General features: G+C 42.2%; 1 protein-coding gene across 2 annotated transcripts in view; it reads right to left on the minus strand.

Moving 5' to 3' along the window:
* Positions 1-23,836, minus strand: part of KPNA6 (karyopherin subunit alpha 6) — a 59,641-nt gene extending 35,805 nt beyond the window's left edge. Inside the window, exons 1-2 of one of the 2 annotated variants that reach the window (XM_055573835.1) lie at positions 23,618-23,836; positions 18,388-18,433 (exon numbers count right to left, since the gene is read on the minus strand). Coding sequence is in view for 1 of the 2 variants with exons in the window: in XM_055573834.1 (XP_055429809.1) it covers positions 23,618-23,621 (4 nt within the window). In the remaining variant the exon portion in view is untranslated. The remainder of the gene's footprint in view (positions 1-18,387; positions 18,434-23,617) is intronic. The other variant, XM_055573834.1, reaches the window with a different exon arrangement.
* Between the last annotated feature and the right edge of the window lie 2,338 nt (positions 23,837-26,174).

Genomic DNA, 26,174 nt, shown 5'->3' on the forward strand with positions numbered 1-26,174 from the left:
CCATTTAATCAATGGTATGTTTAAAATTTTTAAGATTCATAAAATTTTAAAATTATGCATATTTTCTCAGAAAAAGACATAATACATATAGCCAACAGTCCTGTGTATGGAACGGGAATGACATTGCTACACTCACATCCTGGGCAGCCACTGGGTCTAGGACTTTCCCAATCTACGTCTTACACTCATGGTCTGTATTTAACACTATGAAGCAATCATTCAGCCTTTTAAAATTATTTCTTAGGGTTAAAAAAAAATTATTTCTTGGGGGAATTTCCTGGTGGTCCAGTGGTTAGGATTCCATGCTTTCACTGCCAAGAGGGCAGGTTCAATTCCTGGTCAGGGAACTAAGATCCCACAAGTCTCTGCTGTTGCTACTGCTGCTAAGTCGCTTCAGTTGTGTCCGACTCGGTGCGACCCTGTAGATGGCAGCCCACCAGGCTCCCCCATCCCACAAGTCTCTAGGTGTGGCCTAAATAAATAAAGGGACTTCTCTTGTCCTGGTGCTAAACTGAGTGAGCACTTCTCTTTGCAGAGGGCAAGTTTCTAATAAAATATTATTGTACTGTCTCAGGCATAGAAAATGAGCTAAACTTAGTGCCTCTTCCTTCAAGAATGTAAGAAGCCTGATTCCTCCCAGACTCAAATGGCTTTCTCAGCTTAGGTGCCTCATTTACTTCTCACTATGAATTCTCTATCAAATATGCACTGGCTGTGCTGCACAGCTTGCAGGATCTTAGTTCCTCAGCCAGGAACTGAACCCTCAGCCACGGCAGTGAGAGCGCCAAATCCTAACCGCTGGATTGCCAGGGAATTCCCAAGGAGTTAATGATTTTTAACAGGACGGTTATAACAGGACAGCAGGGACTGTACTCATATTCAATTTTGGGTTAAAAAAAAATTATTTCTTGGGGGACATTCAATTTTGTACCAAATAAAATTTAATTTCAACAAGAGCTGGGGTGAAATTAGCTGTTAAACAGCCCTTCATTTGCAGACAATCAAACAAACCCCAGCATCATACCTCTCTTTTCAAAAAATGTTTCCATTTACAACATCTAATTGAACTCTACCACAACCAATGAGAAATATTAGTCAATTGAAGCACATACACTTAATAGCTAGGAGACCAGGTTCAGAGGTGCTATGACTTGCACAGGATTATTTAGCTATTAAACTGTGAAGCTGGGACTGGGACCTAGACTCTAATTTCATAGTGTTCTCTTTTCACCCAGTGTTGAAGAACTGCTTTGTTTCAATTCTCTGAAAAGACACATAATTCGATTCGATTTGGCTCCTGATCTTAGAGTAGGTTCTATCCATCTTGATCTATTTACTCACTTTAAGAGTTACTGACCAATGACTAATTTCCATTAAATTTTTATCTTGTTTTAAAAAAAAAACAAAGTTACTGGCAATCAATTCTCTAATAGGTGCATAAGAACTAGCACTAAAGACATCTGCATGAAAGATTTCCCCCCTCAACCCACCATATGACTTTTAGAAACTCAACTTCATAATATAGGTTTTTCTTTTGCAGTGAGTTCTCTCCCTAAACCACAAATCCAATCAACCATAAAATCTAAAGTACATCTGACCCTTTGTGAACACCTGTACCATTGGAATTAATGAAATCAAAACTCCTCCAAAGTGTATAAAACCCACTATGATGCTGGGATTGGAAGGGTGGGAAGATAACACAAGTGATAGATAAAGAGACGAATAAATACAATCATTTTTTAAAGATGTTCTAAAACTTACATGGTCCCGTTTCTTACCAACGATGCCGTAAGAAAACACAGACAGGCTTAAATTTTGCCTGTCTGCTTGCTGGTCTACTTAGCAGATAACTATGGTGAATGCCTACAAACTTGACGGCAAAATTTTGGTACTTTTTAAAAATTACATCATCATTATTTCAACATTTGGACACTTTTAATCTACAATGTTCCTATCCTCCTTTCCCCCAACCTTTTTGCTTACTTGTGATACTGACTCTGAAAGGACTAGTTGTCTTAATGAATGCCCTACATTCTAGTTTTGTGTCATTAATTTGTACCCTTCAGTTCAGTTCAGTCGCTCAATTGTGTCCGACTCTTCGAGATCCCATGAACCGCAGCACGCCGGGCCTCCCTGTCCATCACCAACTCCTGGAGTTTACCCAAACCCATGTATGTCCATTGAGTTGGTGATGAAATCCAACCATCTCATCCTCTGTCGTCCCCTTCTCCTCCTGCCCTCAATCTTTCCCAGCATCAGGGTCTTTTCCGATAAGTCAGCTCGTAGCATCAGGTGGCCAAAGGATTGGAATTTCAGCTTCAGCATCAGTCCTTCCAATGAACACCCAGGACTGATCTCCTTTAGGATGGACTGGTTGGATCTCCTTGCAGTCCAAGGGATTCTCAAGAATCTTTTCCAACACCACAGTTCAAAAGCATCAATTCTTCTGTGCTCAGCTTTCTTTATAGTCCAACTCTCACACCCATACATGACTACTGGAAAAACCATAGCCTTGACTAGACGGACCTTTGTTGACAAAGTACCCTTATGCCCTGTTTTTCCTGCAAAAGGGAAGTTAGGTCTAGAGGCTAGAACAGATTTAAGTTACAATTATATTTGGGGGAGGGGACTTTCCCAGTGGTCCAGTGGTTAGGAATCTGCCTGCCAATGCAGGGGAAATGGGTTCAAGCCCTGCTCCAGGAAGATTCCACATGTTGTGGGGCTTTTAAGCCTGGCGCCACAACTACTGAGCCTGGCTCCTCAGCTGCACCACGACTACTGAGCCTGTGAGCCAAAACTACTGAAGTTGGCATACCTAGAGCCCATAATCCACAACAAGAGAAGCCACCCAATGAGAAGTCCACTTACTGCAACAAAGAGTTCACCGCAACCAGTAGCCCGGTTCACCGAAACTAGAGAAAAGCCAGATCAGTGACAAAGACAGTGCAGCCAAAAATAAATAAAAATTAAAAAAATATATACATATATTTTTTTTCTTTTTTGCAAGAATACAGGTGATATTTTGTGCTGCATACCACATCACATAGGAGGCATCTAATGGCAGGTTGTCCAGATGGTACTAAATCTGAGGGCAATCAGATCTCTCTTCTTGAAAGTCATCTACATACCCTAAGTCTCCATTCACATACAATTAATGTAATGTTTCTTGAATATTACACATTTTACATATAACAACATAATGAAATAACCAATTTTTAAAAAATAGGCATTGCTGAGCTTTTCTGGTGGTCCACTGGCTAAAACTCCACACTCCCAACGAAGGAGGCCTGAGTCTGATCCCTGATCAAGGAACGAGATCCTACATGCCACAACTAAGACCCAGCGCAGCCAAATATTTAAAAAAAAAAAAAAAGGCACTGCCAATACTGTAGACTCTTTGAGCTCTATTTCACTCTTCTAACTCATCAAATCTGACTTTCATTCCTTCTACTCCAAAGAAAAACTGCTTTTATCAAGGTTACCTACAAACTCCACATGGACGGAAATTTCTGTCCTTTTTTTTTTTTTTTTTTTAATTTTCAAAATAGTTTTATTTATTTATTTACGGCTGTGCTGGGTCTTCATTGCAACTACCTACTGATGCTTTCAAATTGTGGTGCTGGAGAAGTCTCTTGAGAGTCCCTTGGACTGTAAGGTGATCAAACCAGTCAATCCTAAAGGAAATCACCCTGAACATGCATTGAAAGACTGACGCTGAAGCTTCAATACTTTGGCCACCTGATGTGAACAGCTGACTCATTGAAAAAGACCCTGGTGCTGGGAAAGACTGAAGGCAGAAGGAGAACAGAGTGGCCGAGGATGAGATGGTTAGGATAACTGACTCAACAAACATGAATTTGAGCAAGCTCCAGGAGCTAGCGAAGGACAGGGAAGCCTGGTCTGCTGCAGTCCATGGAGTCACAAAGAATAGGACACGGCTTAGTGACTGTACACACACACACATCAAAATCTTCACTTTGGTATCCAAAACTAACAATTTCTAACTCCCCCCATGTCGTCAATAGCAAGAGTATTTACAAGTTACTTAATCCAAACCCTAGGTTAAAAAAAAAAATCATCCTTGATTCCTTCTCTTCTCACATCTCTTTGATCAAATCTACTGACAAATCCTGAATGTATCCTGAATGTATTTACATCTCTCTCACCCCTTCCCTGGTAGCTCAGCTGGTAAAAAATCTGCCTGCAATGCAGAAGACCCCGGTTGACCGTGGTTCAGCTCCAGGGTTGGGAAGATACCCTGGAGAGGGGACAGGCCACCTACTCCAGTATTCATGGGCTTCCCTGGTGACTCAAACAGTAAAGAATTCACCTGCAATGCAGGAGATGGGTTCGATCCCTGGGTTGGGAAGATCCTCTGGAGGAGGGCATGGCAACCCACTCCAGCATTCTTGTTTGGAGAAACCCCATGGACAGAGGAGGCTGTGGGGCTGCAGTCCATGGGGTCACAAAGAGTTGGACACAACTGAGCGACGAAGCACAGCACCCCTTCCCAAAGTCATCTCTTGCCTGGCAACTACAACAACTCACCCCAATCCACCACCACAAAACAAAACCAGACTGTACCACTGCTCCCATGTAAAATCTTCACATAAAGCCCTGTCTATATCTTCATCTCATCTCATTCAATTTTTCACCCTCAGTCTTCAAATACTCCTGTCACAATGGCTCTCAGTATTTGGAAACTATCAAGCTGTTTCTGGACTCCGTCCTCACATTTCCTGTTTTCTTTCAGCCCACAACTCTCTTTCCTAGCTCTTAGAATTGCTAGGTCCTTCCCCTGTCACCACAAAGTAAGCGACTCCATTTTTGTCAGAACAGCTGTTTTATTTCCTTCATTACACTATTTACAATCTGTATCTGTTCTCCTCCATAAGCTGTGTAAGTTCTACAAAAACTTTTGTTGTATTTCCAGCATCTATGCTATATACAAGTATTTGCTGAATGAATCACTGTTCAAATACCTACTCAATACTTACTGAACACCTACATTGTCCCAGATATATGGTCTAGCCATAACAGGTGCTTAACACGTGTTTGCCAGCAAGTATAAGGTAAGGGAAGAAATGTACAGCAAAGGAATCTTCCTTGGGACTGGAGGGAAGCAGATCTTCTAAGAGCAGAATTTAAAAAGATTTCTTCCTAGAAATCCAGAAACCATAAGTTTCCTCCAGAATGGGTATGAAAACTGAATGGAAACGCTCTGATGTAAGGAGACACACACACACACACACACACAAGAAAAACAACTTAAAAGAAGAAAGATCTCAGGACACAAATGACTCAGAAAAAGACATTTTAGACAGCTGCATCCAGTAACCTTGTCAGAATTCATTGTATTTGTCTTTCTACTTTGCCACTGACGATCACTTTGCCCTCTTGAAACTCTACCCGTGATTCCGAGGGCACCACCCTCTGCCCGTCCTCTTACCTTTCTAACCACTCCTCCTCGGGTTTCATAACACCAGCCCCTCAGTGTCAGTGTATCTACCTTTAGTCCTCTTCTCAGCAGAAGCAGCCTCCTTTCCCAATGGTCTCCCTTAGCTTCAAGGTCCACTTTTACACCACGTACCAAGTCTCTAGTGTCACAATCTGTCAACTGTACTTTCAAATGCCTAACTGGCTAGCTCCACCTCACTTTCTGTCTCCTTAAACCAGTTACTTCCCCTAGCTTCCCTCGTTCAGAATTCATGCCATTACCATTCACCTGGTCTCAGAGTCACTCATGAACTTTCTATTCCTCTAAGATGACAGGCTGTACCAAAGATTTTGTCCTTAACTAAACTCTATCCAGGCTCCTCTGAGCCCTTTTTCGAGGAGGCTCAACCATGGCCTATAAAGATGTGAATAAAAAACACTAACAGTTTCTAACAGCTCAAGGTCACATTGCTAGATGACCCCAGCCACACTTAAAAGTGCCTGCCTGGGAAAATCTCAAGGCTGCTGAATGAATTTACTGTTTTAGCTAGCATCTGAAAATAGGGTTCCTGTTTCCCAGGCTCTGTGGGAGGGTAGGAGACTACTTTCAATAAGCACCAGCAGCAAGCCCGGCTGGTTTCATGTGAACCACCTCCCCTGCCTTGCAGTTTGTAATTTTTCATTTCCCTGACCATATGGAGTTCTCTCTCACTCCCGACCCTTGTTCCTTCATCCTTTTTTTTTCTTTTAAAGTTAACTCTGTACAAATCAAAGTTGAAATCAGTTCACAATTTTCCCTATTGCAATAGTATATTACTTATTAAAATTTGTCCTTACCACTTTAACTAGTGTCCAGCTTTATCTGTGACACCTGTTACCATAAATTGGTTCCCACTGACAACCATCAATGATCCTGTTTTAGTCACAACTCATCACCTCTCACTTCCAGATCATTAAATCTTTGAGATTAAGAATCTATAGCACAGCCCACAGCACATGAATACTCTCAAATATTAAACTCAACATTTAAAAATTTCAGTTTTACAATAAATTCAACAAAATAAAAATACCAAACCCAAAATCTGGAAAAGGAATATACACATTTGTATAGAAAATGAGAAAAGATGAATGTAGATAAGCAGAACCCAAGAATCATTTAATTATTAAAACTGACTTGCATTTTGTTGTGTCAGCTACCTGTCAGCCAAAATAAAGCAATTATGAGTGAGCACTTACATAATTCTTATTATCCATGACTGTGCCCTTTGAAGCACAGAAGTTTAAAATTTTCACTAAGTCTAATTTATCTTTTTTTGGGTTGGGGGGGAGTGAGGGGTAGCTTGTGCTTTTAGTGTCATATCTAAGAAAATGCTGTTAATCCAAAGTCATAAAGATTTACTCCTATGCTTTCTTAAAAGTTTTATAGATTTAGCTCTTTACATTTAAGTCTTTGATCCACTAAGTTAATTTTTATGTGTAAGGCAGGAGTCCAACTTCATTCTTCTGCATATGCATACCTATTCTTTTTAGGCATTATATATAGCAATAGCATGTTAGGGTAATCCTGTGGTTCACACAAGTCCTTTCTTAACGAATTTAGCACTAACATGCCTTCAAAGTTTTTGTGACAGAACCAATCTACTAAACTAACAAATTATTGCTGTATATAATTTCCTTTCATGTGTCATGCTACTTATTTTCATGTCCTGCTAGGACACCTCTGTCAGGCACCAAGGCAGGCAAGGAGCATGATGCTCCTGCTGAAAATTAAACACCTGTGTCCTCACTGCTTGATGTGAATGAAGCACTCTTTTCAAGTCCAGTCCAGAATGTTTTCCAAAGCTTCTAACCATAGTGGAATGTTTTTATCTATTAGATCTGGACTATAAATCAAGATATCCCTTTTGAAAGCTCTTTCAAAATGCCAAAGTCATCTCTAACCTCTACAGAGGGTATGTTCCCAGGGACAATTCAAATTTGATTGGTAATGACTTAGTAATAATTTGCTTAGCTTTTAAGTCTAAGCTTATATAAAACCCCCATTTTAGAGGTGAGAAAATTGAGGCACAACTTGCAGAAGGCCTCAGATAATAATAAGTGGGAGACGCTAATCCAGATCTTTCTGACTAAAGTCAAAGCTCTATTACATATATTCTACTTAACAGCATACTAGCCACAGGGAACTCCTTTGTTATTTCTTGGAAGAAATGTCAATGTTCCTCCTTGGATTCTACCACCCTAACCATTGCCTGTCTAAATCCGTCAATGAGATGTGGTCCAGTTCTTGCCAAGATTAGGGAATACAAATATCAGAAGATACCAAGACAGATATGAACAGAAGCAGAAAATTGTAGGGACTAGCAAGTAGTTAGGTAGTCATCTGAAGGCTATCTGCCACTTTAAAGGAAAAACAAAAACAACCATTTGAATTAATCCTCCCAGTTCTGGTGTAGGGCTTGAAATCTATTTTTAAAATTCAAGATTATGTGAATGGGCAGACTATTTCCAAGGGTTTGTATTAGAAATACTTAGGCTGAGAGAAGGCAGCTGTGCTGGATGGACCACCAGCAGGAACACTGGCAACAGACTATCTGATTTCTGGTCTGCTATTTAACAAGTGTGCAGCCTTGGGCGTCACTTAGTTCAGTTCAGTTCAGTCACTCTGTCGTGTCCGACTCTTTTCGACCCCATGAATCGCAGCACGCCAGGCCTCCCTGTCCATCACCAACTCCCGGAGTTCACCCAGACTCACGTCCATCGAGTTAGTGATGCCATCCAGCCATCTCATCCTCTGTTGTCCCCTTCTCCTCTTGCCCCCAATCCCTCCCAGCATCAGAGTCTTTTCCAATGAGTCAACTCTTCACATGAGGTGGCCAAAGTACTAGAGTTTCAGCTTTAGCATCAGTCCTTCCAATGAACACCCAAGACTGATTTCCTTTAGAATGGACTGGTTGGATCTCCTTGCAGTCCAAGGGACTCTCAAAAGTCTTCTCCAACACCACAGTTCAAAAGCATCAATTCTTCGGCTCTCAGCTTTCTTCACAGTCCAACTCTCACATCCATACATGACCACTGGAAAAACCATAGCCTTGACTAGATGGACCTTTGTTGGCAAAGTAATATCTCTGCTTTTCAATATGCTATCTAGGTTGGTCATAATTTTCCTTCCAAAGAATAAGCGTCTTTTAATTTCATGGCTGCAGTCACCATCTGCAGTGATTTTGGAGCCCCCAAAAATAAAGTCTGACACTGTTTCCACTGTTTCCCCGTCTATTTGCCATGAAGGGATGGGACCAGATGCCATGATCTTAGTTTTCTGAATGTTGAGCTTTAAGCCAACTTTTCCCTCTCCTCTTTCACTTTCATCAAGAGGCTTTTGAGTTCCTCTTCACTGTCTGCCATAAGTGTGGTGTCATCTGTATATCTGAGGTTATTGATATTTCTCCCAGCAATCTTGATCCAGCTTGTGCTTCTTCCAGCCCAGGGTTTCTCATGATGTACTCTGCATATAAGTTAAATAAGCAGGGTGACAATATACAGCCTTGACGTACTCCTTTTCCTATTTGGAACCAGTCTATTATCTGGCTCTCAATTTTCCTACCCTTACCCTCTCTACATCAGAGTTACAGTTAAGGTCATATGAGAATACACACGAAAAGTGCTTTGTGAAAAATAAAATGCTCTTCTGGCAAGGTAAGACTTGGTTTGGTAATAGTTTTTCAAACTTCTGGAATTTCTCTCAGAGCTCTATGAACAAACAATACTACAAACAAGAAAACAGTACTGAAACAGTCCGACAGAATGAGGCTCTCAGGGGGTTATTTGCAAGCCTGTCAGAATTGCTAATCACCAAGACAATGGGAGAGACTTCTCTATGGACAATTGGATTAGTCCATAATGGAGCCATAAAAGGCTGCTCATATTCTGGCAGATCCTCACAGGACTGGGCTGAAGAATGATCACTCCAGGAAACAAAGCTGAATCTATAAACCAGGAGGTCTGGTTAAAAGATCATGTACATCTTTTGTACACACAACTAATATATTCAAAGCTCGAGACCTAAGAGAAGCATGGCATTCTGAGGTACCGAATCAACCAGATAGTTGATAGTCCCAGTTCTCTAGTCCTAATTCTCTCCTAGCATTTACTAGTCCTTTTAGCCCTTGAATCTATCTATATATATATAAATGCAATGCTCAGACCTAGGAATGGGGAAGTAAGGGGTGGCGAGAGATACAGGTGAGGTCTACGATAGCTACGGGCTTCCTTTGGTGGCTCAGAGGTAAAAAATCCGCCTGCCTATGCAGGAGACATGGGATCGATCCCTGGGTCAGGATGATCCCCTAGAGAAGGAAATGGCAATCCAGTCCAGTATTCTTGCCTGGGAAATTCCATGGACAGAAGGAGCCTGGTGGGCTACAGTCCATGGGATTGCAGAGTCAGACACAACTTAGCAACTAAACAACAGGATAGCTGTAGTCCGATTTCTCCAGAAGAAAAGCTCCAAATATCCCTTGTAGACTGTGCAGAATCTAGAGGCTCTTACCTTCCTAGGGACACCCCACTGCCACTACCACTAGGTGCTATAAGGAACTATAATGAATTATTTAAAAATAGAAAAATCAAAGCGCTCACCTTACACTTAAGTCAATGCCAAAACATTCACTGAATAACTCTCAAGTACTCATACTGCTCAAGGAATCAAGGGGGAAAAAATCCAAATGGTTAAATCTCTAAACTGACTCATATAAATAAGTGATTTATTATTCACTTAATAAAATGTATGTGCCAGGCACTCTGCTAAAGTTTCTGCCTTCAGGAAGCTTTATAATCTAATTTAGTTTCACACCATCAAGAACCAAAAAGGACCTTCCTGGCAGTCCAGTGATTAAGACTCCATAGTTCTTCTGCAAGGAGCTCGGGATCAGAGAACTAAGATCCCACATGCCAAGCAGCAGGGCCAAAAAAAAATTAAAAAAAAAAAAAAAAAAAAGAATCTAAGTGTGCAGTGACATCACAGGGTGGAAGTGAGAACTATTTTTACTGTGTGGTGAGCTCTGAAGTAGTCTTTGAAGGCTAGATGGTTATTATTTCTGAAGGCAATTGTGGGGGAGGGAGAGCAGTCCAAAGCAAAGAGATCAGAAAACCCAAGGCTGGTTTGAGGAACAAGACCAGTTGGGTTAGAAAGGTATAAACACAAAGGCCCACAAGCAGAATGTCTCTGAGACACAAGAGTGAACTGCTGGTCCCCGTCCTGCAGCACTGCACCCCTGCATCCCGTCTTCCGACAAGGAGGGTTCTGCATTACCTGTGGGAGGATTACACAAATCCTTCTGTTCAGGTCTTCATTTCAACCTTTGGTTAACAGGAGAAAGCTTTTCCAACAGCCATTCTGACAAGTTAAAAGTAGGATTTCTCTAACCTGTATAAATTAATCCAAAAAGGAGCTGGCTTTGGAATGTGATCTTCTGAGACTCTCTGTACAAAGAGCCTGGGACAATGTTGGGAAGAGCCAGACTAAGAGGCCACACAAAGGGAATCCTCTCTGTCCTCATTAGAGGACTAGAGACAGACACTCAGTGTTGCCCCTCAAACCCTGTCAACTCCTTCCAATATTATATAGTAATATAGAGCATTGATTTGGGAGTCAGGTGAACTGCTTCCCATCCCACTCCTGTGAATCTCTGCTTCTCATTTTAATAATAAACTTTATAGCCCCATATGACTGAAGAGGTAATGTGAAAGTGTCTAGGCCCTAATGCTGAATCAGTGGTATTTCCTTTTTCATTCCAGATCCTACTCTGAAAATCTTCAATTCCCCATGAGGGCAATTTCCTGGAAGTTAGAGTCAAAAAGAACAATTCTATTTCCTTACTCTCCACTAATAGATGATTTTTCCTCTTCCTTTCTCCTAACACTGTAGCTCCTTTCTCTTCATCTTTACCTTCTATTCCATCTTCATTCCTTCCAAAGCTAAACTGTAAGAACCAATGAGCCAGATTTTTTTAAAAGGGCTGGTTCTCCAACATTTACCTCACTGCAAAATAAGCAATTCTAATCATGTCTCATTACAATTATTGCTTCTTTGGAAGATTTAAAAGCTGATGACTTTCAAATCCACATATGCAGTCATACCTAACACTCAAGGTGTTCCTTCTACCCATGTTCCATAAGCACCTCAAATGCTTTAAACAAAATTTTTTTAAGTCAGCATTGTCTCCATAAACCTGCTCTTCATTCATTCTTTATACACTTCATTGACCACAACTCCTTATTTGGATTTCTGGAATCAAAAGAGCACTGAAATTAAGAATGTTTTTAGTATATGTAACCTCAAAATACATTTAAGCAACAAAATCTGAATAAAACTAACATGAGGGGATTCCCTGGTGGTCCAGTGGCTAAGACTCCAAGCTCCCACTACAGGGGGCAGGGTTCTATCCCTGGTCAGAGAACTAGATCCCACATGCTGCAACTAAGACCTAGCACAGCCAAATAAATAAATATTAAAAACAAAAACTAACATGAGACTACTTCGGTTCAGTTCAGTTCAGTCGCTCAGTCGTGTCCGACTCTTTGCGACTCCATGAATTGCAGCACGTCAGGCCTCCCTGTCCATCACCAACTTCCGGAGTTCACCCAGACTCACGTCCATCCAGTCAGTGATGCTATCCAGCCATCTCATCCTCTGCCGTCCCCTTCTCCTCCTGCCCCCCATCCCTCCCAGCATCAGAGTCTTTTCCAATGAGTCAACTCTTCACATGAGGTGGCCAAAGTACTGGAGTTTCAGCTTTAGCATCATTCCTTCCAAAGAAATCCCAGGGCTGATCTCCTTCAGAATGGACTGGTTGGATCTCCTTGCAGCCCAAGGGACTCTCAAGAGTCTTCTTCAACACCACAGTTCAAAAGCATCAATTCTTTGGTGCTCAGCCTTCTTCACAGTCCAACTCTCACATCCATACATGACCACTGGAAAAACCATAGCCTTGACTAGATGGACCTTTGTTGGCAAAGTAATATCTCTGCTTTTGAATATGCTATCTAGGTTGGTCATAACTTTTCTTCCAAGGAGTAAGCGTCTTTTAATTTCATGGCTGCAGTCACCATCTGCAGTGATTTTGGAGCCCAGAAAAATAAAGTCTGACACTGTTTCCACTGTTTCTCCATCTATTTCCCATCAAGTGATGGGACCGGATGCCATGATCTTCGTTTTCTGAATGTTGAGCTTTAAGCCAACTTTTTCACTCTCCACTTTCACTTTCATCAAGAGGCTTTTTAGTTCCTCTTCACTTTCTGCCATAAGGATGGTGTCATCTACATATCTGAGGTTATTGATATTTCTCCCAGCAATCTTGATTCCAGCTTGTGTTTCTTCCAGTCCAGCGTTTCTCATGATGTACTCTGCATAGAACTTAAATAAGCAGGGTGACAATATACAGCCTTGATGTACTCCTTTTCCTATTTGGAACCAGTCTGTTGTTCCATGTCCAGTTCTAACTGTTGCTTCCTGACCTGCATACAGATTTCTCAAGAGGCAAGTCAGGTGGTCTGGTATTCCTGTCTCTTTCAGAATTTCCCACAGTTTATTGTGATCCACACAGTCAAAGGCTTTGGCATAGTCAATAAAGCAGAAATAGATGTTTTTCTGGAACTCTCTTGTTTTTTCCATGATCCAGCAGATGTTGGCAATTTGATCTCTGGTTCCTCTGCCTTTTCTAAAACCAGCTTGAACATCAGGAAGTTCACGGTTCATATATTGCTGAAGCCTGGCTTGGAGAATTTTGGGCATTACTTTACTAGCATGTGAGATGAGTGCAATTGTGTGGTAGTTTGAGCATTCTTTGGCACTGCCTTTCTTAGAGCCCTTATTAATCTCACTCAATGTTCAAATGCTTTGCCAGAAAATATTAATCATATTTGACTATACAGGGCTCTATCCCAGACCCTGCTGAAGGTGTTATCCACTCAAAAGGGTGAAACCGGTTAATGAGAGAGGGGAAGAACTTAGACTTTACAATGGTATGTGGCCCTCCAAAGCTCAACCTTTATCAATAATGTTTTATTCCCTAGTATTTAATTTTTCTTGCTGGATTTTCTTGAGTATTCCATGAGCAGCACTGACACTGACTTCATGAAAGGCTGACAAAAAAAAAAAAAAAGGTATAGAAGGCTTGTACTACAAAGCTTTGGCAAACAGATGGCCACGACTGGGGGACTTTCTCTTGACTGATGGCTGAATTCTGAAGTCATATGACAAGAGGTGGTCTGAGCAAGGAGCATGCCTGTTATGTGGATGTTATTTATGTTTGATCCCCTGTGCTTTTGTATGTGACATGGGTTTTGGTAATTAAAACTTTACATTTTATTATTTAATTCTACAAATTAAAATTTGTTCCAATTAATTACACCAAGTGCTAAAAATAAACAATGTTAACTATCCGAATGACTATCTAGCAGCTTGTTATTTTCTCATATCAAGCAAAAGTTAAAAAGTTTACTAACAATAATTTCAAGAAACTGACTTTTTCTACTGTTTCGCTTTTGCTGCAAAATGAACAGCTTTATATAATTTTTAAAGTTTTGATTAGTTTGTTTCTGTATTTATAAATACTAATTTGCATATGCAATTTAATATACTTTATATAAGTAATTAAATCAAAGTTACCCAGCAAATACAGCTATAAAATTTAGCTAAATGTAAATAGTCTTAATTTAATCTAAAAATCTTGTTCAGTCATTCTTAACCTTGCATTGAATAAAGTAAGTTTTATGTTTACTCTTTTTATGTATAAAGCAGAGACATACTTATTGCACATAAAAAACCATAGAGTGTATCTGTGTTTTAAAATTTTCTGGGAGGGATGCATTAGGGAAAAAAGATGCCTAAGAAGGCTTCTTAGGAAGGTGACAATAAATGGAAAGGTTGAGAAAACACTGATAAAAAGAATTAAGAATCTGTACCAGTCAGTATCTTCTCAGCTTTTCAAGACAGATCTTGTGAGTCACCCTTGACAACTCCTTTTCCCTTATCCTTATATCCAATCACTAAGAAAAGTGGCTTTATTTCCTAATTATTTCCGGACTCTGTCTCTTTTTCCTACTGCCATTATCCTAACTCTGATCTTCATGATCTCTTGCCTAGACTTTATAAGAGTCTCATTAATCTGCTTCTTTTCTCTTTATTTCAAACTTTTTAAAACAGTTTGTCTCTCCTCTCTCATCTTAGTCCACTCCAATTTGCTTCCATGCTGTCAAACTGTTTTTGTAAAAGACACTGATGGAATGCATGATGCTAAATTCAATTTCAGTCCTTATTTTGCTGGTCCTCTTGGCAGCACTCAATTCTGACAGCCATTTCCTTCTTCCTAAAACCCTCTTTTCAAGTGCCCCTGGTGATCCAGTAGTTAAGAATCCAACTGCCAATGCAGGGGACACAGGTTTGATCCTTGTTCCAGTAAGATTTCACATGCCTCGGAGCAACTAAGCCGGTGCACCATAACTTCTGGCCCACTCTCTGGAGTCCGTGCTCCGAGAGAAGCCATGGCAATGAGAAGCCTTCACGCTGCAACTCGATAGTAGCCCCCACTCTCTGCCAACTACAGAAAGCCCATTGGCAGCAACGAAGACCCAGTGCAGCCAAAAATAAATAAAATTTTATAATAAATAAAAAAAGTACTCTTTTCCATTGGTTTATGAGACATCAATCACTCGTTAACTTTCTTCAAATTAAGGCTGCTGATCCATTTCTTCCTGCATATTAAAGGTTCTCTTGTCAGCCCATCTCCCATGATACATTTTTCATAGGTACTATCAGTGATTCCAGCAGTTTCGGCCACCACATAATAAACAGATGATCAAACCTCTATCTCCAACCCCAAGCTCCACTCTTGAGCTCCAGATTTTTCTATCCAGTTGTTTTTGGGACATCTTCCCTTGGAGGTCACAGAGATTGCTCGAAATGTCCAGATTTAAACTCAACTCAGTTAACAGCAACACTATCCACTCTGCTGCTCAAGGCAAGAGGCCCAGGAGTCATGCTTAATTCTATTCCTGTCCCCCAACCACTTTTAGCCTCCCAATGAAACCAATTACCAAGCCTGGTAATTCAACGTTTTTACTGTGATCAGAAGATGACCGCTTCTTGTCAGGAAAGCTATGACAAACCTAAACAGTGTGTTGAAAAGCAGATACATTACTTTGCGGACAAAGGTCTGTATACTCAAGGCTACCCCAGTGATCCAGAGGTGGACCATAAAGAAGGTGGAGTGCTGAAGAACTGATGCATTTGAACCGTGGTGCTGGAGAAGATTCCTGAGAGTCCCTTGGACAGGAAGGAGAGCAAACCAGTCAATACTAAGGGAAATCAACCCTGAGCACTTGTTGGAAGGACTGATGCTGAAGCAGAAACTCCAGTATTTTGGTCTTCTGATGCTAACAGCTGACTCACTGGAGAAGTCCCTGATACTAGGAAAGATTAAGGGCAGAAGAAGAGGGTGTCAGAGGATGAGATGGCTGGATGGAATCACCGATGCAATGGACATGAACTTGGGCAAACTCGGGGAGATGGTGAGGGACAGGGAGGCCTGGCGTGCTGCAGTCGATGAGGATGCAGAGTCAGATACAACTGAGTGACTGAACAACAACATTCTCTACTATAACTATATCTCAATCTCTATGAACATCTCTTGCTAGGACTACCATACTACTTAAGAACTAACTACTGGGACTTCCCTGGTGGTCCAGTGGTTAGGAATCTGCTTGCCAGTGCAGGGAACTCGGGTTCCATCCTGGGTCCAGGAGGATCCCACATGCCGAGGAGCAACTAGGCCCATGAGGTACAACTGCTGAGCCTGCACTCTGGAGCCCGCAAGCAGCAACTGCTGGGCCTGTGCACCCAGAACTGGTGCTCCGCAGCTGGAGGGGCCACCACAATAGGAAGCCTGACCACAACTGGAGGAAGACCTCGCTCAGCAGTGAGGACTCAGCACAGCCAAAAATAAATTAAAAAGAAAACAAACAAACAAAAAACCCACCAACTACTTGAAGAATCTCCTGGTTAGAATCTTCTAGCAGTCTTAATTTATTCTCCCCAGAGCTTTCAAGTAATATAAATAAATAAATTTGATCATGTCACTTCTGAGATTAAAACCTTTCAATGGCATTTCACTGTCATCAGGGTTAGGTCTAAATATCATTCCCTGAAATGCTACCAACCACCAAGCCTAGCGGTCTTTCTCTTGTGAAATCATTTCCACCCCGCTGCTGACAAATCACATCCATAGGGCAGGTCTCATTAGCTGAATGGCTTTCCCTGACTCCCCTAGGCTGGGGTGGATTGCTCACTCAAAATATTTATTCCATAATGGTCTCCAAAGTATGAGATACAAAATCAACTGGGACATAGGAAGAAAAGCATACATGTATATTTTTACTAATATACGTATATAATATGTGCTTATACATTAGTAGGGCTTACCTTTATTATATATTAGCCTATTAATACTGGCAATTTTTATCTGTTATTATATATTAGCCTATTAATACTGGCAACTTTTATCTGCGGGTGAAGAAGTTCATTCACATTTTATCATACTGCATCACACTGTGGTTTGCATCTCGTTAAGTGGATTTATAGGATAGCTAGTTTTAACTAAATTAACATTTACAAAATAAACAGCTTAGAGTTCTGTCAAGAAACTGAATGGAAGAGAATGTTAATGATGCAGGGAAGAGGAACAAAGAAACAGCAGAGCTGATGTCCCTGGAAGTAAATGATCCTAAGTACCAGAATTTTACTTGCCATATCACAATAAAACAACACAAAATAACATAATGACCAGCTAATCAGATCTAAGGAAGCCAAAGACTTAAAATTATCTTAAAGATTATTTATTTATTTTTGGTCACACAGCATGTGGGATCTTAGTTCCCTAAGGGATTGAACCTGGGCCACTGCAGTGTAAGTGCCGAGTTCTCTCTAGTGGACCGCTCAAAAATATTTTTTAAATACACAGAACCTGGTAAAATACAGAGATTACTTGAGACAGTTTATAAAATATATAGAATATTAATGAAGGTAAAACTTATCAATAAGACAGGCAGTTTGGGGGCTATATTTGGCCTCAAATATTCTTCTATTTTTGTTAGCTTAATGTTTTTAGATTCTGTTTCTTAAAAACATTTATCTATTCATTTATTTATATTGAAGTAGATATCCTTAGATTTATCTGTTTATTTACTGGCTGCATCAGTGGCTTGCAGAATCTAAGTTCCCCAATCAGGGATCGAACTCATATCCCTTTCAGTGCAAGCTCAGAGTCCTAACCACTGGACCACCAGGGAATTTCCAAGATGTTTTTAGATTTTAAAAATTAGCTTGCAACATCTAAAAATGTTTAATCCATTAAGAAATCATATGAAAATTCAGATTTCCAACTTCTGGGGAAAGGGATTGTGGAAAGGCCTGGGAAGTTATGCAATAAGGCAACATTAGACCTACATTCTGTAATAGCAACAACTGGCTGGAACTCATCAATCAGATCTCATGGGACTCTAGTTGGCCTGTCAGTTTCCATTTGGTTAATTTTACTCAATTACCCATTAGAATTTAAACTCTAGGATTTCACTAGAAAAGTATACTTCTGTCTGTTTCATTCACTGCTATATTTCCAGGGCCTAGAACAGTAGCTAACACACAGTAGGCATTCAAGAAACATTTGCTGAAATTAATGATGAATAACTGTTGCCTGTCTCATCATGTTTCTGACAAGTGTTGATAGTATTTTTGCTTTCTGGGCTTCCCTGGTGGTCCAGTGTTAAGAATCCACCTTGTAACGCGAGGGACACTGGTTCGATCCCTGGTTTGGGAAGATCCTACATGCCATGGAGCAACTAAGCCCACGGACCACAGCTAATAAAGCCCGCACCCAAGGAGGAGTGGCCCCCACTCACCACAATTAGAGAAAAGCCTACATGCAGCAACGAAGACCCACCACAGCTGAAAATAAACATAAATAAATAAATCTTAAAAATATTTCTGCCTTCCCCTAAAAGACAAATTGATTACTCTTTTATATTTAACACAAGGCCCAACACATACTAAGTACTTTATTTGCTCACTGAGTGACTAATAGCAATTAGTTATCATTTACTGAGTACTCATGGTGTGCTAAACACCATGCTAAAATGCTTTACAAGCATTGGCTCATTTAATCACCTTAACACTCCTATGAGGCAGATATTATTATCATCCCTGTTTTAAGAGATGAGGAAAAGAAAGCTCTGGAGATTAAGCAACTGGTTAAAGTTCTAATGGAATTACAGAATGAAACAGCTGTAACACAAGATAAAATATGAAAAGGACTGTATGAAAGGCAAGAACAAAGTGCTACAGAATTCACAAGAATAGTTCACTTCCAGTTTGAAAGGCATAAGGTACCTATTTCGGAAAGGTCCCTGAGGGAGGTAGCCTTTAAACCAGATCTTGTAAGACGGGCAAGATTTCCATAGGAAAAGGCGGGGAAGAGATTGCCTTTGTCACTTTCTCTACCAGGAAAGCTGAAATACACACCTAGGAGGTAGTCTGAGTGGAATGAAGGGTATGTGGATAAATATTAAATGGAGTCAGTAGGAAGGCCTTCAGTACCACACCCTATGGGTTATGATTTTATCCTGCAGACAATAAGGAGTCCATGAAGGTTCCTAAATTAAGGAGTAGGGTGACAAGATCTGATGGGTGTTCTAGCAATATTGCTGCAGCAGAAGTGGTTGTGGTATAGGAGGTTACAGAAGAGATTTAGAAAGTTCCTGAAATAATGACACCTTTACAACTTACAGTATTTTCTAACATCTAGTAGTGATACTTCACTGACACTTCATTAACAACATTAATAAACAGTATTACTATATTTTCACATCAAGGAGCCTGAGACTCAGCAAGTTTAAAGATCACAGAATTAACAGTCTTTTTGGGACTATGCTCTGAGAAAAACATACACAAAACAATTTAGGGACGACGGAAGACATCAGTAAGAGGATCATAGTATCCAACAACTGCCAATATAGGAAAGGAAGAAAAGAGTAAGGAACCAGTCTTACCAAGGGTAAGATTTCTCTTATGCCCTAGTGTCTGGACCAATGGTCTGACCATTAACAAAACATGCAGGAAAGGTACCCCACGCGGGAGTGAGTCTGAGGCTGGTGGGACACTTAGCTTAACGCCTTCTCTGTTGTTGTTATGAACTATGGGGTGGGTGGGGATGCAAGGCTGGAAGGAAACTAAGAAATGTTCTAGATTACTCCCTGACCTGCAGGGGTTATCAGAAAGGTTTTGTTACTTGCAGCAAACTAGAGGCAACCTTCAGTATCGTACAGGCCAATGGCAATGACAGTTCCAAAAACATCACGAAGAGATCAGATTCTTTCCATCTTGACCCTCACTCTTAGAACTGCCTGCTCTTTATTTATAAATTCTGCCTCATGAATTCCCAGCATTGAGAATGGCAATTTCAAGAGTCAGAAAAGGGCTCCTTTCTTTCCAGAGGCAGAACATAGTCCTTAACAGCCCATATTTTGGTTAGCACCATACTGCCTGAGGAAGTGATTCTTCTATTTACTAGCTCTGACCTTGCATTAGTTATTGAACCTCTTTGTGCTTCAGTTTTCTCAACTAGAACGTGAGAATCTGAGAACTAAATGAACTAGTATTACAGTACTTAGTGCCTAGCATATAGCAAGTTCCATAGAAGTACTGACTATTACTATAGCTTTTCCATTTCTTTTTTTTTTAAGTTCTCAAACTTTGATGAGATACCTGGGTTAAAATATACACTGGGAAAAAGGAATAAAATTTGGCAAATAAGAAAGGCTTTTTCAGAAATCCTCCAGGCTTCCCTTCACATGTAATCAGCCAAAATCTGTATCACCTGCCTATGCCTAAATCAATCACTGTCTAGAGAGATAGAATTATGATTGATTTAGAGTTTATATCAATCAAGACTAGTGGGCTATATCAATCACCCCGGGGCTCAGAAGGTGCTGCCAGATTCCTGGTTAGCAGGATGGTAGGAACCTGATAAAAACAATCAATGTCTGCCAAGACTTAGTCTTGAGAGTCTGTGGTTTCTGCTAAGGAGGGTTAAAACAAGTACCTTCCAGAGCTGCAAGCATCACCCCCATAAAATTCCTAATAGCAATGAAATAACTACAAAGGTCTGTTAAGGCTAGTGAAGTCTGGCACAGAAGAAACAGTATAGTATAGCCAGAGCTTGAGGAGAGTATGCTGGTCAGGCAGTGAAGTACAGCAGGGTCTAGACACGGAGGTGTGAGGCAGGCTCTGTCAGTGTCCCCAGCCCTAGGGCTTAGATCACCAGCCTTGGCCTAAACACCACATCTTCTCAAAGCCTGTTTACTCATTTATAAATGAGGATAACCAAAACCACCTTCCCAGGTGGTGCTAGTGGTAAAGAACCTGCCTGCCAATGCAGGAGACATTAAGAGATGCAGGTTTGATCCCTGTGTCTGAAAGATCCCCTGGAACAGGGCATGGCGACCTACTCCAGTATTTGTGCCTGGAGAATCCCCATGGACAGAGAAGCCTGGCAGGGCCACAGTCCATAAGATCGAAAAGAGTCAGACATGAGTCAAGTGACTGAGCATGCACACAAAAACATCTTGAATTTGATGTTAGGATTAAATGTAAGGATACATTTCACTCTGTGGTATAAGGATCAGAAAACAAAAACAACCAACCCACACATAACAAAACAATAACCCACAAAACCCACACAAAACATCACCACCAACAGCTGAGTATTCAGAAAGATAAAATGCAAGGTGGGATGGGGTGCGGGGAGGGGCCTGAAGTGGAGTTGCAGAGAAAAAGGGGAAGCTACCTGACTCTAGACTAAAAATCCCCTTCAGGACCCTGATCAGGTTTTGCTGCTCTATTGAAGAACTTCCATTTCAAAGTGTACCAGAAAAGGACTAACGTGATTCTACTTAGAGGTTTCTCTGCAGCAAAATGGGTAAGAATCTCACCTCTGGATTTGCTGTAACTAATGTGTTCTATTCTCTGAAGTGGTTTCCCAATCTGTAAAAATTGAGTAAATCATGGCCAAATTTACTTCATTGGGCTTAATAAACTAAATATTAGCTCCTTCCCTTTTGAGGCAGCAATGTTGCTGAAACTGAAGGCCAATACAAAATCTATAACATACAAGTCCCTAAAATTTTTCATTCATTCATGAAGTTGCAGTTATTTGTTACTGCAAATAACAGGCCTATCAGCCTTAATGGAGGATTCTGGAAACTAGAGTGCTTAAAAGAAAGGAACAGAGAGAGAAGGTGAAAAAGAATCTGTTTTGATATTTATAGAGCTCTTGTGCTTGTGTGCTGAGTCGTGTCCAACTCTTTGTGACCCCATGAACTGTAACCTACCAGGCTTCTCCGTCCATGGGATTTCCAGGTAAGAATACTGCAGTGGGTTGCCATTTCCTTCTCCAGATCTTCCTGACCCAGGGATTGAACCCAGGTCTCCTGTGCTTCCTGCACTGCAGGCAGATTCTTTACCCACTGGGGTAAGCCACTGGGGAAGCCCTACTAGTCTCTAGACAATGTGGTATCTCATTTAATTCTTAAACACCTGGGTAACACTGTCCCCTCCCTCTCTCTAGAGATGAGGAAAGGCGGGCTCAGAAAGGAAGGAAAATAACATTTATTGTGAACTGTGCTAGCTGTTTTCCATATGCAGTACTGCATTTGACATTTAAGTGACTTCTCTGGATGAGAGCTAAGAAGTAGTAGGCAGGATTATAATACCAGATCTGATTCTAAACTCATTGTTGTTCAGCTCAAGGGAATAATTTGTTTCCTCAGGATCAGCGATCTTACAAAACTCAATCCTAGAATCTCATTTAGCTCCCCACCTCCAAAACACCCACAATAGTTGGGGTTAGCAATTCACCCTGGAGTTGTTCAGTTTCTTTCAGATTAAAGATTTCAAAGTGGGCCCACTAGCAAACAAAAACAAAACACCTTTACAACTCTTGCCTAGGATTAAAAGCTTTCTTTCCCTCTTTTCCAGCCCAACCACTAGAGGGCCAGGCCACAAAAAACAGCAGCTATAAACTAGAGCTCTGGAGCGATCCACCTGGTTTAAGCCACTTACGGTGTGACCTTGCCTAAGTTACTTTACCTCCCTAAGCCTCAGTTTCCTTATCTGGGGCAATAATATTATCTCAATATTGTGCAAATTAAATAAAACGTGACATGTAAAGCAATCAGAACAATGCCTGCACAACAGGAAGAGCCTGGCAAATTTAACAGCTTTTATTGCTGGAGAAGAAGTACCACTGATGGGTCTGTCCCTAAGTCCAAAGACTTCGCCATCGTAATCTCTCTGAGCACTGGCTTTGCTGATTGGAGTCCTTTTAGACAGAGCAACAGGTCGCTCCTTTTCTGCTAATCAGGGCCAGGCCCAGAAACCTAAAGTCCCCGACCTATACATGACTACGAGGTATTGGCATTGGTTTTCTACCACTACGAAGGCTGTCACTCTGAACTCAGCCGAACCACCCCATTTCCGCCTCGGCTCGGGAAGTTCTCCAGGCCTTCAGCGGCCCAGGCTGCCTTTGGCATGGCTGCCCCTGGTTACCAGGCCTAGAGCCGGATGGCCTGGCGTACCTTCGCCAGAGGACTTTCTCTCTCAGACGTAGGCAGGATTTCCCTAAGTTCAGGGGAGTCAGTGAATCCAGTTAATAGGCGCGTCGGTCAGACACACGCCTGGAGAGGGCTCCCTAAGCGTCGTCCGGGCCTGCCACCCGGAGCCCGGCCCCCAGTCCCGCCGCCTGGAGCCCGGCCCCCAAGCCCAGGCTCGGCACAGACCAGAAGGTCGGCCCCTTTCTAGCCTCCGGGAACGCGTGCGATCCGGCGCAGGGCCACCACGTGGGGGTTCCAGAAGTGACAAGGTATTCCCGGAACCAACCCCCAAAAACTGCTCCCCGCATGGGCCCTAACCCGGCCCCAAACTGGCCTGAGCGGCGCTCCCGGCCTGGCTTCTCCCCTCAAATCTATTTGGAGGAGGTTTAGACATCCTCTACAGCCTGGAGACAGGCTCTCGCCAGACTCCAAGCCCCGAGACTGTCTCAGCCTGAATCCCCAATTGCCTGGTCTCCTTACTCACCCATCGCGGCTCCGCTCGCTTCTACTTGGCGGCGGCAGCGGCGGCAGCTTCAGCGGCAGCTTCAGCAGACAATATGGCGGATCTGCAGGACGGCAGCCCGGAATGGACAAACAACTTAACATTCAATCCCGGGAAGAAACGCGCTTTCGGCCCCAACCTCTAGTTCACACAGACGAGCTCGTTTAAAGAGACCGCAGCTGCTAAAGGCGGCGAACTGGGATGAGATATGAAAGGAGTGGGTGGAGGAAAACTGGGAGGGACACCTACTAAATAAAGTTAAGCTGCTTAAGATTTCTCAGCTTCTTCTACTATTTCCTGTTTGTAGTGAGTTCTCCTCCCCTAGAAACTTTTTCTTCCAAAAAGGCATTCCTTCCTTTTGTATTAATAGTTAAAACCACGCATAGACCCTGAACTGGATATGAATAAGGAGTTACCGGCAAGGTAGAGTGACTTGCCCAAGGATATAGAGATAAGGAAATGAAGAAATCTAAAGTAAACCTGATTACAATCCTATTGGGAGATGAGTAGAAAAATTACACTGGAGCCGGGCTTTATAGTTGACAGAGCGCTTCGTTTATCCCTACTGCGAGATCTCTGCGGGCAGAGGTCGGTTCTGTATCCTTTATTACTGCTCTTCAGCACCTAGCACAGTATATGGGACAGTGTATGTGCTCCATAGTTAAGTAAAAGTTAAGTCGCTCAGTCGTGTCCGACTCTTTGTGACCCCGTGGACTGTAGCCCACCAGGCTTCTCCGTCCGTGGGATTCTCCAGGCAAGAATACTGGAGTGGGTTGCTATTTCCTTCTCCAGGGGATCTTCCTGACCCAGGGATGGAACCCAGGTCTCCTGCATTAGAGGCAGATGCTTTAACCTGAGCCACCAGGGAAGCCCATAAACGTTTATTAAATGTGCTCCATAAATGTTTATTAAATGAATAAACAAATGAATGAACAGATCTGTGAATTACAACAAGGAATATGATCTCCTTTTTTGGAGATGAGGAAATTGAGACTCTGAGGTTCAAGTGTCTTTTGCTGTTCTTGTTGGCTGCACCCTGTGGCGTGTGAGATATTAGTTCCCTGACCAGGGATCGAGCCCTCATCCCCTGTAGTGGGGAGCCTGTAATCTTAACCACTGAACCACCAGGGAAGTTCCTTATGTGCCTTTTGAATCATGAAATTTATGGCTGGTACACATTAGACCTCCCTTTTTGCATAATCGCATTCCGTTCCTCCTGTTCCCCACCTCAACACACAGAGGAAGGCTAGTCTTTAAGTCATGGATCCCAAGAAGGAACTATCTTTTGGGAGCCGAGGTCCTGTCACAATAAATTGCCATCTCTAGTTGTGTACCCAGCCCATTGACAGAAGCAACTCAAAAAGCTAGTTCTAGGATTCAGGGTCAGGAAAGGGAGCCTTATCTTTCTCTTCCTACTGCCACTGCTCAAGGTCAGACCCCTTTGTTCTCTGCTGGTCTGTTTTAGCTGTCTCCACACTGGTCTCCTGTGTCCAGGTTCTCCCACTTGCACCCACTATTTGGCTATGGTGAGTCTTAGTTGTGGCACTTGGGATCTTTAGTTGCGGTATGCAGAATCTAGTTCCCTGACCAGGGATTGAACCCAGGCCCCCTTCATTGGGAGCTCAGAGGCTTAGCTACTGGACCACCAGGGAATTCTCCCCACCCCTACCACCTCAATCTCTTTAAAAGCAGACACCTTATCATGTTAGGCTGGTCCTTACTGGCTTCTTGGGCAACTCCCCACCAGGCAATCCAGGCTCCATCCTTAGTTGGGAAACCACATTTCCCCATGTATGCTCCTATCTTCTTTTGTGCCTTTCCATACGCTTTTTAAAAAGTATCTTTGTTTTAGTTATTTACTTTTGGCTGTGCTGGGTCTTCCTTGCTGGGTGCCGGCTTTGGTTGTGGCAAGCAGGGGCTACTCTTTGTTGTGGTGCGTGGGCTTATCACTGCAATGGCTTCTCCTGTTGTGGAGCACCAGTGGGCTTAGTTGCTCCAAGGTACATGGCATCTTCCCCGACCAGGGATCAAGCCCACGTCCCTGCATTTTCAGGCAAGGTCAGCCTATGTCCTCTCTGCTCCCTAGTGCCCTAGACACACATTTTCCTCAGCACTTGGCACCCTAAGTTGTTCACGAGGTGTCCCTCTCTCCTGGTTGTCTATGGAAGAGACTGTATCTTCCTCATCTTTGTCTCTGTCCCAGTGCCTGGCACAATGCCTGACTCAACAAAAGCACCAAAAACATTTGCTGCAGTGTCTGTCTTCTATGCACCACCAAGGGAGTGCCAGTACAACTTGTGGCTGAACAAGGGCTTAGGGGACATGCTCAGACTAGATGAGTTTCTTTAACTGTGTCTCTTTTCCTGCCAGCCCCTGAGCCCTCCATCCTATGCTCCACAGGGACCCAGGAGGGCTTCCAAGCGGCTTCATTTCCATTCTTGCCCTTGGCCTTGCTCACATCCCCTCCCTTGTTGTTCAGTTCCTAAGTCTTATCCGACTCTTTGGGACCCTGTGGACTGCAGCACGCCAGGTTTCCCTG

This window comes from Bubalus kerabau, chromosome 3 (assembly GCF_029407905.1).
Source record: "Bubalus kerabau isolate K-KA32 ecotype Philippines breed swamp buffalo chromosome 3, PCC_UOA_SB_1v2, whole genome shotgun sequence".
Lineage (NCBI taxonomy): Eukaryota > Metazoa > Chordata > Mammalia > Artiodactyla > Bovidae > Bubalus > Bubalus kerabau.